Source organism: Festucalex cinctus, chromosome 2 (genome assembly GCF_051991245.1).
Source record: "Festucalex cinctus isolate MCC-2025b chromosome 2, RoL_Fcin_1.0, whole genome shotgun sequence".
In the NCBI taxonomy this organism is placed as follows: Eukaryota; Metazoa; Chordata; class Actinopteri; order Syngnathiformes; family Syngnathidae; genus Festucalex; species Festucalex cinctus.
In genome coordinates, this window is record NC_135412.1 from 21,106,403 (window position 1) to 21,119,444 (window position 13,042).

Genomic DNA, 13,042 nt, shown 5'->3' on the forward strand with positions numbered 1-13,042 from the left:
GTCCGACTTATTACGCAACAGAACATTCCATCCTCTAAATGACAAAACTTCTCAGCGGCTTCCTGTAACAGCTTGTACTAAAATAGCAAGTAAAGTATGTCACAGTCAAAGAGTGGAAAGACTTTATTGTTTGTGGTAACACATCACTTAAAGTTTTTGTTTATGGCTCAAGATCGTAAAGGTCACAAAAGTAGCAAAGTTGCATTGTTGTCTGGCATTGCATCGCATGCTACCCTGTCAAAAGAAAAGTGGCCGTGCTCATCGTGGCGACGGCATGTAAACATGGCGGCCCCCTCTGGAGGCCGCTGGAAGACTGACTCAACGTAATACTTTTTTTTTTTTTTTTTGTGCTCGGCTAAACAAGCCTTTGGCCACAACAGCCGTGTGCGGCAAGTTATGCTACCTTAAGTGTTCGAACCAGCCAAGCAGAGACCAAGGGTGGGCAAACTTTTACGCTCAAGGGAAGCTTAATTCGGAAAAAGGATTAATAGACCTGGGCCAGATTAAAGTGAAAATACATACATAACTTTAATAATAATAGAATTCATTCTCAATTTTAATCATATTTTGAACTAAATTATAATTGACCAAAGCAACACCTATTTATATTTTTCCCTGTGGCACCTGCTGAGCTATTAGCTTAAAAACTCACCTATGGCAGCTTTTGTGTTCTTTCTTTAATGCCCTAAGATGGCACCTGGTTATTTGGAAAGTAGTAACAGGTCAAGTAAGTATGTTGAAGTGATGCATGTCCACTGTTTGAACATCTTTGTATGTGTTGGAGAAGTTAAGTTGAGCAAAAAGTCACGAGTGTGTTTTTGGCTGTTAAAAATTGGAATCAAATCATCGATAAGTTATTTATTTTAAGAGTAATTTCATGAGATGACTTTCAAATTAAATTTAAAATGTTTTAGGATTATACTTTGTGGCATATTTAAATCTCAGACTCTTAATATAGGCAACTGTAAACATCTTGTGGGTTTTCGCTATTGTAAATGTGGTTGTTTTTGTAATATATGGATTTTTTTTTTTTTAAATTTTAACAGAAATCAATGAATTTTAAGAGGGAAAAAGATTCCAACAGATTTGCGGTGGACCAAAAAACAAAACAAAAATAAAATAAACTGAGTCGTAGTTTGCCCACCCATAGTCAATGCAGTGCTTTAGTAACCATGCAAGTCTAAAAGCTTTTAGCAGCTCACATTTGTTCAAAACAAATGCTAATGCTAAAGCTAATGACCAAAAGGGAATCCCGTCTCCGTTGATGAATCACCAACGTTCCATCTTTCATGACTGGAGGTTACGTTGGGACAAAAAGATTAGCTTATGTCGGGTAGCTAGCGAGCCAGCACATCATTATTGCACACAGCGCCTCCTTGTGGCCTGCAGTCGTCATTGAGGAAAGTCATCGCCAGGTGAGGCAAATTCCACCCGGCTTCCTTTACGACAGTTTTTGTCAGCTTCTACAGCGGCGATGTCGTCGTCGTCGTCGCCGTCACGCGATCACACCTCGATGGTCTTGAAGTAGATCCGAGCGTAAATGGAGTCCAGCTGGCTGTGCAAAGCGTGGAAGGAAGGCCTCTTGGAAGGCTCGGCCGCCCAGCAGTCCATCATGATGCGGTAGATATTGTGAGGGCATCTGCTCGGACACGCCAGGCGAGCGCCAGACGACAGCAGGTCCAACACCTGCTTGTTGTTTTTGCCTGGAACGTCATCACAGATAAAGATAAAGGAACGGGAGAATCTTGTGAGACTTTGGCTCAATAAGCATCTTGAGACTTTCACAATGCGCTTAAATAAATTGCAATGTATTGTATATAATTTAATAAACACTAAACGGAAACAAACAAATTCTACTTCATAAATAAATGTATTGTAAAAAATAAATAAAAAATAAAAATAAAGTTGAAGCCATTGTGGCAAAGTTTACCACTAGAGGGAGCCCACAAAACCACATTGATAATTACAGCCCTTGAAGATGAGCTTTGGAATTGGCCCAAAATGGCTGCTTTAACTACTATGGCTGACTTCCCGTTCAGTTTCATGCATGGCTCCTTGAAACCTTTTCCCGTTTTGATAGACCAGAAGAAAGACAAGTCATTCAAAAATGGGGACTGGACAAACTGGTGCCTCAATTTTCTTTCTCTTAATCTTTGAGGATGTTTCAGGGGTCATATCGAGGTCCCTAACTAAAACAGGTACATTTTCAAAACAGTTAACTTTTTGGGCATGTTGAGCCTACCCCCAAAAGTAAATTATTAATATTATATTATATTTATTATTTACTTTTTATTAGGAGTGTCAGGCAATTAAAACTTTTAATCGTAATTGCATGACTAATAGTTACCTCAGGATTAATCACAAATGTTATGTTTATGTTATAAATGTACAATAAAATCTTTTTTTTCCTAAGTTGAATACTCTTTTTAACAGAAAAGTGGGGAAAGATTTTTGAACTAATAGAAATATGGCTGCATCTTTTAGTCACTGATACAGTAAACTAATTTCATAATAATTTATAAAATTGAGTTCAAATTAAAAAGATGTACTGTACTATAAAAAAAAACAAGTGTGATGTTGATTTGTGTTGAGGTCATTTTTCTGTCACTAGATGGCATAATTGCATTTGTAAGACGGTGGTGACAGCTCAGTGCATTTTTCTTTTCATATTAATTAAGAGCTATCTAATGTTTAACATGAAGTAACTTGTGAAATTCTGCATATTTTTAAAATTGTAAAATACAGCTTGACCCCAATCTCCATAAATATATGCATTATTATTACATTTATCACTGCAAAATTTTGATACGTTGTGACTGGAATTCCCCCAGTACAGGCTTTCCAAATGAAGGGTGGTCAGTAATCATATGTTTAAAAAAAAAAAAAAAAAAAAAAAAAAGTCAGTGTCATTGAAGGAACTTTAAATTAACGCACTAATTTTGACACCCCTACTTATTATATAACTACTTTCCACATTTGTATGACATAAATCTGCTCTCATGTTGTTGAGATGTGCAGATATATTATTTAATTACATCCATCTTATTTTGTTGTTCTAATTATATTTTCACAAGCCAGTTTATTTCATTGATGTGTATTATTGGCTGGCAACCAGTTCATGTGTACCCCGCCTACTGCCCATAACCAACTGGGATAGGCTCCAGCACCCCCGCGACCCTTGTGAGGAAAAGCGGTGAAGAAAATTGATGGATGTTTGATATGCCGGTAAACTTCCCCGAATTCCAAGAAGGCTACCTTCGTAGGGCATTTTCCCGCGCGACATCATCTCGTAGAGCAGAACGCCAAAGGACCACACGTCAGACTTGACGGAGAACTTCTGGTGAATGGCGGCCTCGGGTGCCGTCCACCGCACGGGGATCTTGGTGGTCCGGCTGGCCGTGTACACGCTGTCCTGGAAAAGGCAGCACGAGTCAGCACTCCACAAGACAGACAGGAAGACACCAAACGAAGAAAGACTCCGATGTCACAATATGCGACATGTAACGTGCGTTTGGAATTTTCAACTGGGTAGGCACTGTGTGTTTGGACTGTGCTTTTGTTCTTTGTATAGGATAAAGAATACATGACTCTGTACTTATTGTTTGTCTATGTGTTTCTGCACTCCGTTAATTTTTCATCATTTAAAGGGTTATAACACCACCACATAGATGCTAAACATTAGCCTGTGCTTATGGCGTTTCCAATTGTGCTAGCATTAATGCTAGCATTAATGTGCTAGCGGACTACGGTATAAACAAGTGGTTGTTTTAAATACATGTACAATTCTCGTTTCACTTGCAGTTTGCCAAGTAAACTTTAACAGTGTGGCAACAAGTGGCAAATTTCACATGATAAAACCAAAATTGGTCTGAATCGCTAATGCCAGCGGTCGACGTCAACAGCTGATCGATTGGTAATGTACAGTAAGTTACGATGAGTGCCCAACTAAAGATAAGACTTGTTTGCAATTTATGCACTTATAAAATAAGAGTATCCATGTATCACTGAGCCAAAAATTTAACTTAGTGGCTAATAGGAAAGTAGTAATTGGTATTTTTAGGGGTCACAACCAATATGCATTCCAACTCCAACTTCCGGTTAGCATTTGCTAACTTCCTGTTAGCGCTAGGCTAGCGATGTGTTCAAAATGAAGCATGTTTTGTATTTAAATTTAACAGTGGATGTAATTTTTAACGTTGTGTATTTAGTTTTACAGTTAACTCAAACTGCAGTGTCATTAAACAGCTTAAAGGACGCTTAGGGACAACAGAATAACCAGAATAACGTACGTATGCTAGTACACACTTGCTAGTTGCTAATGCTACACAAGCAAAATGGTGCATTCAGGGTACTTTCACAGCATCGGAAACTTCATTTTTCTTCAATAACGTTTTAACGGGAAAATAATAATATTATGAACAATTCAGGTGAAAAATAATTGTATTCTTTTGACTTATTTCCAATGATTGTAATTCACCTACACCTTGAGACAATTGACATCACGTCTTTGTCACACGCGGATGCGCAACCGTAGCGTGACAAGTTACGGACACACCTTGATTATACGAGCCAGTCCGAAGTCTGCCACCTTGCAGACCAGGTCCTCCCCCACCAGGATGTTCCTGGCCGCCAAGTCTCTGTGGACGATGTTCCTGTCTTCCAGGTAAGCCATGCCCTCGGCCACTTGACTGCCCATGTAGATCAGGTGAGCTGAGGTCAGTACCTGGCCTTCAGCAGCTACACGTGCACACACACAGGCACAGTTTTCAATGGAAGCTGGACTGAAAACAGCAATGAAATGTGAGATCATTTTTAAGCCAAAGTTAGAACAATGTTTGGAAGGGGACAAATGACATAAAAGTTTCTTTGAAATGTTTTGTTTTGAAGTAGTTGTGTCTCTGGGGGGTGGGCTAACAACCAGTCAAGACTGTAAACAAAAAAAGATAATAAGTCTTTACTTATCTTTTTCTGAAAATGTATTTGTGCGCAAATTCGTAATTTTGCTTCATTGTAAGTAAGGGGCTAATTTACATAACCCCGCCCACACACTAACTTTCTTTGACTATGAGTTTACTACCGAGTTTATTAACGTTAAAGGGATACTTCACTTATTTAGCCCATTATAGCAATAAAAGTTAATATTTTGTCTATAATTAATTTGATACTTTCATTATTTTTCCACGTACAATTAGTACCTTTAAAAACACACTTTGCAACTTGCTGTCGACTGAAAATGACATCAAAAGAGCTCAGATAACCAATCACAGCTCACCTGTTTTCTAGGTTTGGTCATGTGACATTCACAAGATGAGCTGTGATTGGTTACCTGAGCCCTTGTGATGTCATTTTCAGTCGACAGCAAGTTGCAAAATGTGTTTTTAAAGGTACTAATTGTACATGAAAAATAATGAAAATATCAAATTTATTATAGGCAAAATATTCATGTTTGACTGGCTAAATAAGTAAAGTATCCCTTTAATGAAATAATAAAAATTTAACTTCCCATTAAGGAACTAAAACGAGAGTGCTTAAAAAAAAAATAAATAAATAAAATAACAACAACAAAAACAACAATAACCAACTCAATCTACAGTTTACATTTCTAAAAACTAAAACAACAATTATTGTGAAAATGTGTTTTGTTTTAATCTCCGTCCATTAATCCCATACATAAATAAGCTTGTGAGCTTTGGGGATTTTGTAAATGTATTTATTTCATTATTACTGGAATGCTGAAGGAAGGTTGAACTTGGGAATTGGAGTTCACCTTATTACAAAATATAGAGAACTAATAAAAACTAAACTAACACAAAACATTGTTGGAAAATAAAACCTAATGATAACAAACAAACCTGCTCTGAAAACTAAAACTAAATTCAAAACAAAAAGGTAAAATAAGAGCTGTTCGGTACCACTTTTTTTCCCCAGATTGGTACCAGTACGAGTACTCACCGAAACCACTAATACCTTTGATACATAAAATAAAATAAACAATGACAATTTTAAAGAAAGCCCTATACGTATATCCCAATCAAGAATATTTCCTTAAAATTGCATGAAATTGTTTTTTTTTTTTTCATAATTCCTAATCAGCCGTCAGCGAAAGAACCGATACCTTGGATGAACCCGATAACAATACAACACCGAGTGTCGTTATGCACCCATAATATAAACTTACTATAATAAAAATAAAAAACTAATATAAGCTTAGTCCATTTAACCTCTTCTTCATTTTCTCTCACTTTCGCGTTTATTTGTTTATTTCAATTGACAATTTATATTTCCTATTTATATTTCTCAGATTGCTTGTGTTTCCTTCTTTTGTGACTTGAGCGGCCAGAAAGGTGCGAAGAAGCAAAATGAATTATGAAAGCTAGAAAGATATTTTCCTGTCTGTGTACTCACAGGCCAGGTATGACTTGAGGCTTCCTTTGCTCATCAGCTCGGTGACGATGTAGACGGGTTCTCCTCGGGAGCACATGGCCAGCAGCTGAATCAGCTTGGGATGGTGGAGGCTCTTCAGCGCCTGCACCTCCTTCACAAACTCGTCCTGTTTGGTGTCCTCTGACAACAAGCAACAAAATAAATACATTTCGACAGTCAATGCCTGTTCGTTTGTTATGGACCAGGTTAAAAGACACTATACAGAAACACACACAAAAAAACAAATCTTGACAATAATATGTTATATTTGACCTGACTACTCTAAACATGACATTCCGATTAATATCACATTTGTGGAATATGAGTTGAGCAGCAAAATCCAGCCGTTTTTTATCCATCTCAGGGGGCACCCATTTTCCCACTCGCTGTCGACGGAAGATGACATCACAGCTGCTCAGGGCCCAGGCAACGACCAATCACAGCTCACCTGTTTTCTGAAGCTGAGCCGTGATTGGCTGCTAACTGAGCCCTGAGCAACTGTGATGTCATCTTCAGTCGACAGCAAGTGGCAATATGGCCGCCCCCTGAGATGTAATATTAATCATAATGTCATGTTTAAACTAGTGAGGTCACAACACATATAATATATTATTGTCAAGAAATGATTAATGTTGACTTCCACTTTAAAAATTGAATACTGCCAATTCAAGTTTGGTGGGAGCAGATAGCGAGCAGAGCTCCGCCCCTGCAAGGTAATATTGTCAACAACGTTGTTTGCCGAGTGTGGTGTTATAGAATACCTTGTTTGAGCATCTTAATGGCAACTCGTTTGTTGCGGGCGGTCCACACGGCCTCCCACACTTCTCCAAAGTGGCCCTCGCCCAACTTGCGATGCAGCTTGAACTCCTCGCGAGGCCTCTCCCAAGGCTCCATGTCGTAAAGTTCCCGCTGGACAGAGCACAAGCGGGTGAGTGCACGCCACACGACGCGACGCGTGTGGCAGTTGCGCGTGTTACACGCAGCATGTTTGAGTGCCCTCACTGCTGTTGTAGAGGACAAGCAAGAGGACGACAAAGCATTTGTTTGTTTGCCACTGATGAAGAAGACGAGACAGACGACTTTTCGTGATCTTTTTCTTTTTTTTTCTTTTTTTTTTATTGTTACTATGCCACAAACATGATCAACAGTGAAAGCGTTTGGACATTTGACACGTCAACACAATGTGAACGTAAACAAAAAACATTTGTATGGAAATAAATGACAAAGGACTGAAATGATCAATGACCATCAACTTTGAAATAACATTCGTCAACTACACAAAGAAAACACAAACAGAAAATCATTGAAATTGATGTCACACTGTGCTTGCTTGTTAACATTAACGAGTACATCGACAAACTGCTTGGAAATTGAAATAAATTAGACCATTTTAAATCCTGTGCAATTATTCTTGCTAAATTATAATATTTACTGCATCTTCATAATTAATCAAAAACTGGAGTCAGACCGGAAGCGTCTATGGCAAAATTTAGAATATGTCACATTTTTTCACAAATCTATACTATAATAGTTCAATCCACACGTGTTATTTCTTTTACAAATTATTGACCAATTTAAAGTGTTGAAAATGGATTGTTCTCTTTGACAGTGCAATGTTATAATGATTGAACAAAAAATACAGTTTTGGGGGCCTCCTGAAAAGTAATAATTTTGGAGGTACAAAAGTTCTGCCCGACACCGATATGTTCATTATATTCCCATTGTCCTCCCATATTTTAAAGAATAACAAAAAAAAAAGAAATAAAAATAATCATATTAAGAGAATCAGGTTTGAAATCATGAGTCAGATTTTTTTTTTTAAGAAGAAGAAGAAGAAGAAAAAATGTAGAATATAAAATAAAATAATATATATAAAATATATATAGAATTAAAATTGTATTCCCCCAAAATGAAATGTTTGATTTTGGGGGTAGAAAAAAAAAAAAAAAGTCTTGTAATTGAAATATTGAGGGGGAAAAAAAGTTGGAATAGTTTTAGTTGTTTTGTTTTTTTTTATGACAAAAAAAAATGTAGTTCTGAGGGGGAAAAAAAAAAGTATTTTTTTTAAGAAAAAGTTGCAACACAATAAACATTGTACTATAATAGAGTAATTGTATTTTTTAAACATTTTTTTAAATATTGTATGTGGCTTACAATAAGTTGAAATGTGAGGGTTTTTTTGAGGAAAGGTTTGTGAATTAAAAAAAAAAAAACAACAACTTGAAATGTGAGTTGTACTTCATGACACACACACAAAAAACAATTCCATTCTTTTCTTAAAGAAAAAAAAATGAAAACCATATGAGAATAAAGTTGCATTTAAAAAAAATGAAGGAAAAATGTACTTTAAAGGACTGTATTTCATAAAAAAAAAAAGAGCAACAAGAAGTCAAGGACATCAGTGATCAGGTCAAGTGAGCTACTGTACGTGGTCATCTGATAACAGCTCATCCAAAATCGAAGGATTTACAGTATGTCTGCGTATATCAAAGTTATTAATATTCGACTGTATGAAGCTTTACCTGCTGAACACAAGGTTCCGCCAGCGGCACGCTGAAACTGCGAGGGTTCTTCTGGTAATGCGAGACCAGCTCGCCCAGCGTCGCGAAGCAGATCTTGTCGGACACAAAATAAGCGCCGAAGGTGGTGCGCTGGATGCGGAAGTGCAACACCTTCCCCTCGCTCCGAGCTGCAAAAAGTCACGCAAGCAGGAGCTTTACTAGACACCAAAAATGTACACACAAGAGGAATATCGTTTGAAATATCCATCACAATACATACAAGCCCTGAGGGAGCATAGAAAACTCCCATGGTGCACCAAAAAACTGTTTTGGTATGTGAAGATAGTTATACAGTATATTACAGGTGTGAAATTCAAGGCCCGGGGGCCAGATCCGGACGCCCACTTCATTTTATGTGGCCCGCACAAGCAAAATAGTCTCAACTTCCATCATCCTTGACAAAATTTGTACCAAAATTTCAAAACGCACTATTACTGTAAATAATAACATTTAGATTTATGTAACATTTTTTTTTTTTTTTTTGTTACTGTTTTTACAGTAACTTGAACAAACTATTATCCTTGACTTTGGATTTCAAAATGTAGTAATCCATTAAGTTTGATTAGATGATTAAACATTTATTTGGTTTCACGTAACATGCAACAACACATAACAGCCCTCTAAAGGAAGCCGAAATTACAATGTGGCCTACAACAAAAAAATGACTTCCCTGCTGTATATTATAGGATGTGTCACTAAAGATCAATAGGACAGGTACATTTTTTTGTTTTTGTTTTTGATGAATGTATATTTATTCATTTGAGTCAGAATATTTTTAAGGACAAAAAATTAAATTACAAGACAAAGAAATTATCTTTAAAAGGTAAACCTATGAGAATAAGTTAATACATTAAAAAAGGTCAACAATGAGCAAAAAAAATTCTTATAGTGATAAAGTTGGACCATTTCTAAAAAGGAAACTACAACAAGAAAGCAAAATTACAAAGAAAATAAATCACGATCTAATGTGAATAAAGCCATATTTTTCGAGACAAGTCAATAATACAAGGATTAAAAAAGTAGTAATATTTCAAGACAAAAATTACAATTTTAATAGCATTGTGCGGGATATTTACCAAATTAAATACTTGTTTTCATGAGAAAAAAGGTAGAAAAAAAAACAATCATGAGAATAAAGTCTTAATCGAATGGGAATAAACAAAGTTTGATTTTTTTTTTTTTTCCAAGAAAAAAGCTAATAATACCGGAAGTTCCAGAACTAAAATGCTGAGAAAATAAGAAAAAAAAAAACAATCATAATATTTCAAGATGAATTGAGATCTTTTCAAAAGCCATTTCTTGCTTTCTTGAGAAAAAGCTGTCAGATTACAAAGAAAATACGAATAATACTCACGTGGGCAAACTATATTATAAGAAAAGTCATGATGACGAGAATAAAATTATATTTGTTGGGGGGGGATCTAAAAAAAACAAAAAAACAAAAAAACACACACACACACACACCTGAGATGGTGTACTCGTCACTGTGGCTCTCGCTGATTCGCGCCAGGAAGCAGCCATCTTTGTTTTGGGGAGCCAGCAGCAGCTTCTCAGCTTTGACGCGGTTGATGTTGCCATAGTACCACCTACGCACACGGTACACGCCCACTTGAGTTAGTGCCAACTTAAGTATGGACCACACCAACCAGCATCTCAATTTGTCAAAAATTTGGTCCCCGATCACTCCTCGAATCCTTAATGATTGCAGGAGGTTGCAGATAAAGAAAATGACATTTAGCCACACATGCAAACACATAAAGAAGAATGTAAACAATAAACTGGTCGGTCGGCTCAGTTCAATATGGTGGCTGTGGGATCGTTTGCTTCTGCCTGGGAATCAGGTATGCGTGTGTTTGTGTGTACAGTCATCAGCGTGGGCATGTCACTCAGGTTTCATTGAAACTAACAACAATCAACGACTGTTCCATTCCAAAACGTCACGTTTATGTATTTTTTGACCTGGTTATCTTAACATGGGACATTCACTTGTGATTATTTCTTACTCAAAAAAGTGCACAAACACATACAGGAAGCCCTAAACTGGAAGTTTCACCAAAATTCATTCATTCATTTTTTTATTTTTTTTATTTATTAGCCTGGCCACGCTTCTTTTTACACTTGTGCAACGTTGAAGGTTTTACAGTAGTGACAGTTTGACCCAGACAGAGGAATTATAAGATGAATTCCTATGCTTTTGTTTCCAATCTTTTCATAAATAAAAGAGAGGTGGACCAGCATCTTGTGTCTCAGATGATGCCAGATTGATAAAGAAGAATATTTTTAACCCCACAGAGAAGCTGTAGTCATGGAACAGTTTTCCTTGAGCGTTGAACCGGTTCAGCTCGACATCCAAAATAAGAGCAAGGTCAGCGGCAACAAAGCAGTGACAGCATTTTAAAAGTTACATGACCTTTAAATTAACCCCGTTAATAGTGACTCAAATACTGTATAAATATTCAACTCTCAGCCTCAGGCTTGGGCAATATGGCCTGACAACAAAAATATTATTTCTGATTTACAGTACATTTTGGGGTTCACCCCAAAATGGCAAATGACATGTTATTAGTGCAAGCACAGCACACCGGCAAAGATGAACTAACTAACCTTTGTTTTGTTTTTAATCATCCTGACACCTAAATTCTTCAGATTAATAAATAAAATCTACTAGTCTTCCTTTTCTGCAGGGTCAAACGGATGCCATCATAAACCTTTACCAAGTACGTAGCGTTTTAATTCACGCTTTTTAAATGTTCATAATCGTGTGCCGTGTGTGTCACGATAAGATAACCACAAGTAGGCCTAAGTGTTAAAAAGGCATGTTCTCACTTTACATTATTCTTCTTTTAGCGGCCTCATTGATGCCACACTGTCTTATGGACTAAATGCCATTACCCCCCCCCCCCCCCAAAAAAAAACATGCCAAGGCAAAACTGAAACGTGAGTTAACTGTGATGCTCTCTGACCTCAGATCTCACCAACAGCAAGATTTGTCCCAATTGGGAGTTTAACATTTTTGCTTGAAAGAAAACACTATTTTACATTTTTGGAATATTAATGTCAGTAGTTAATAGAAGTGAATATGTTCATTTTACTCAAACATAGCAAAGCTGATCTTTTATCCAGAACTCTGTGTTCCTTTTTGATTGACCCTGTGTCTTATTCATGTCGGTTCTTGTGTGCTAACCCAAATGGATCACAATGGAGCTGACAACCGACCTGAAATCAGCCACAAAAACCAGCCCCGCTACGTTAAAGTGAAGCAAATCGACAAGCTTAACCGACCCGAAATGAAGCCCAACCAACTCACTTGTGTTTGGCGAACTCGTCCTGGAGAACCGCCACGTAGCTGGCAGGGATAAGTCCGGAATCCAGCGACCCGGTCAGTTTCTTGGCCAGCACGTAGTTGCCTCGTTGCTCCAACACCGAAAGCTTGTCGCCCTCCCGGACCGTCAGCTCGTCGTCGCTGCGGGCCTCGAAGTCGAAGAGCGCCGCGTACAGTTGGACCGGCCTCTTCTTGGGAGACGGCACGCGGATGTCGCCCGACACCGTCCGGATCTCGGAGGCCTCCGCGGCCCGGTTGGCGATCACATGGTTCGGTACGCTGGGGTAGCGGAAGTCCGGCCAGATGCAGTCCCAGAGGCGCCTGCAACACGGCATGCAGGTGCGGCAGCAGCCCTCCATGACCTCCGGATCTCACAAGCGTCCTCCGAGCGCTGAGCGCGAACCGCCGCCGCAGCCCAGAAGCAGCACAGAAGCAGCCGCCCCGCGGTGCTGCTCTCCTGCGCGGCCGCGATGATGCATTGTTCCGGGCGAGCAGCGGCAGGCTCCAGATAAGCCGGACCGACCGGTTTTTGCCCCTGCTGGGCGCATGGACGCGGGCCGCCGCGGGAATGCGGAAGCGGCGGAAGACATCCGAGGTGGCGGCTTCGGGTCGGTTCTGGACCTGCTCCTGACACTCGGGAGGAAAGAAGGTGAACGCGTGGGGGGGGGGGGTCGGCGTGAACGCGCTTCTTTGAAAGTACAGTATGTTTGTTTGGCTCCCGCGTGCGCGGGCTCGT

The 13,042-nt window shown here is 38.7% G+C and overlaps 1 protein-coding gene across 1 annotated transcript; it reads right to left on the minus strand.

Moving 5' to 3' along the window:
* Positions 1–108: 108 nt before the first annotated feature.
* Positions 109–12,978, minus strand: srms (src-related kinase lacking C-terminal regulatory tyrosine and N-terminal myristylation sites). Its single transcript, XM_077513640.1, has 8 exons — positions 12,292–12,978; positions 10,449–10,570; positions 8,946–9,112; positions 7,185–7,332; positions 6,406–6,564; positions 4,556–4,737; positions 3,256–3,412; positions 109–1,703 (listed from the first exon to the last, which is right to left on the minus strand). The coding sequence occupies exons 1-8, from the start codon at positions 12,663–12,665 to the stop codon at positions 1,504–1,506; spliced, it is 1,509 nt and encodes a 502-aa protein (XP_077369766.1). The 5' UTR covers positions 12,666–12,978; the 3' UTR covers positions 109–1,503.
* Positions 12,979–13,042: the final 64 nt, after the last annotated feature.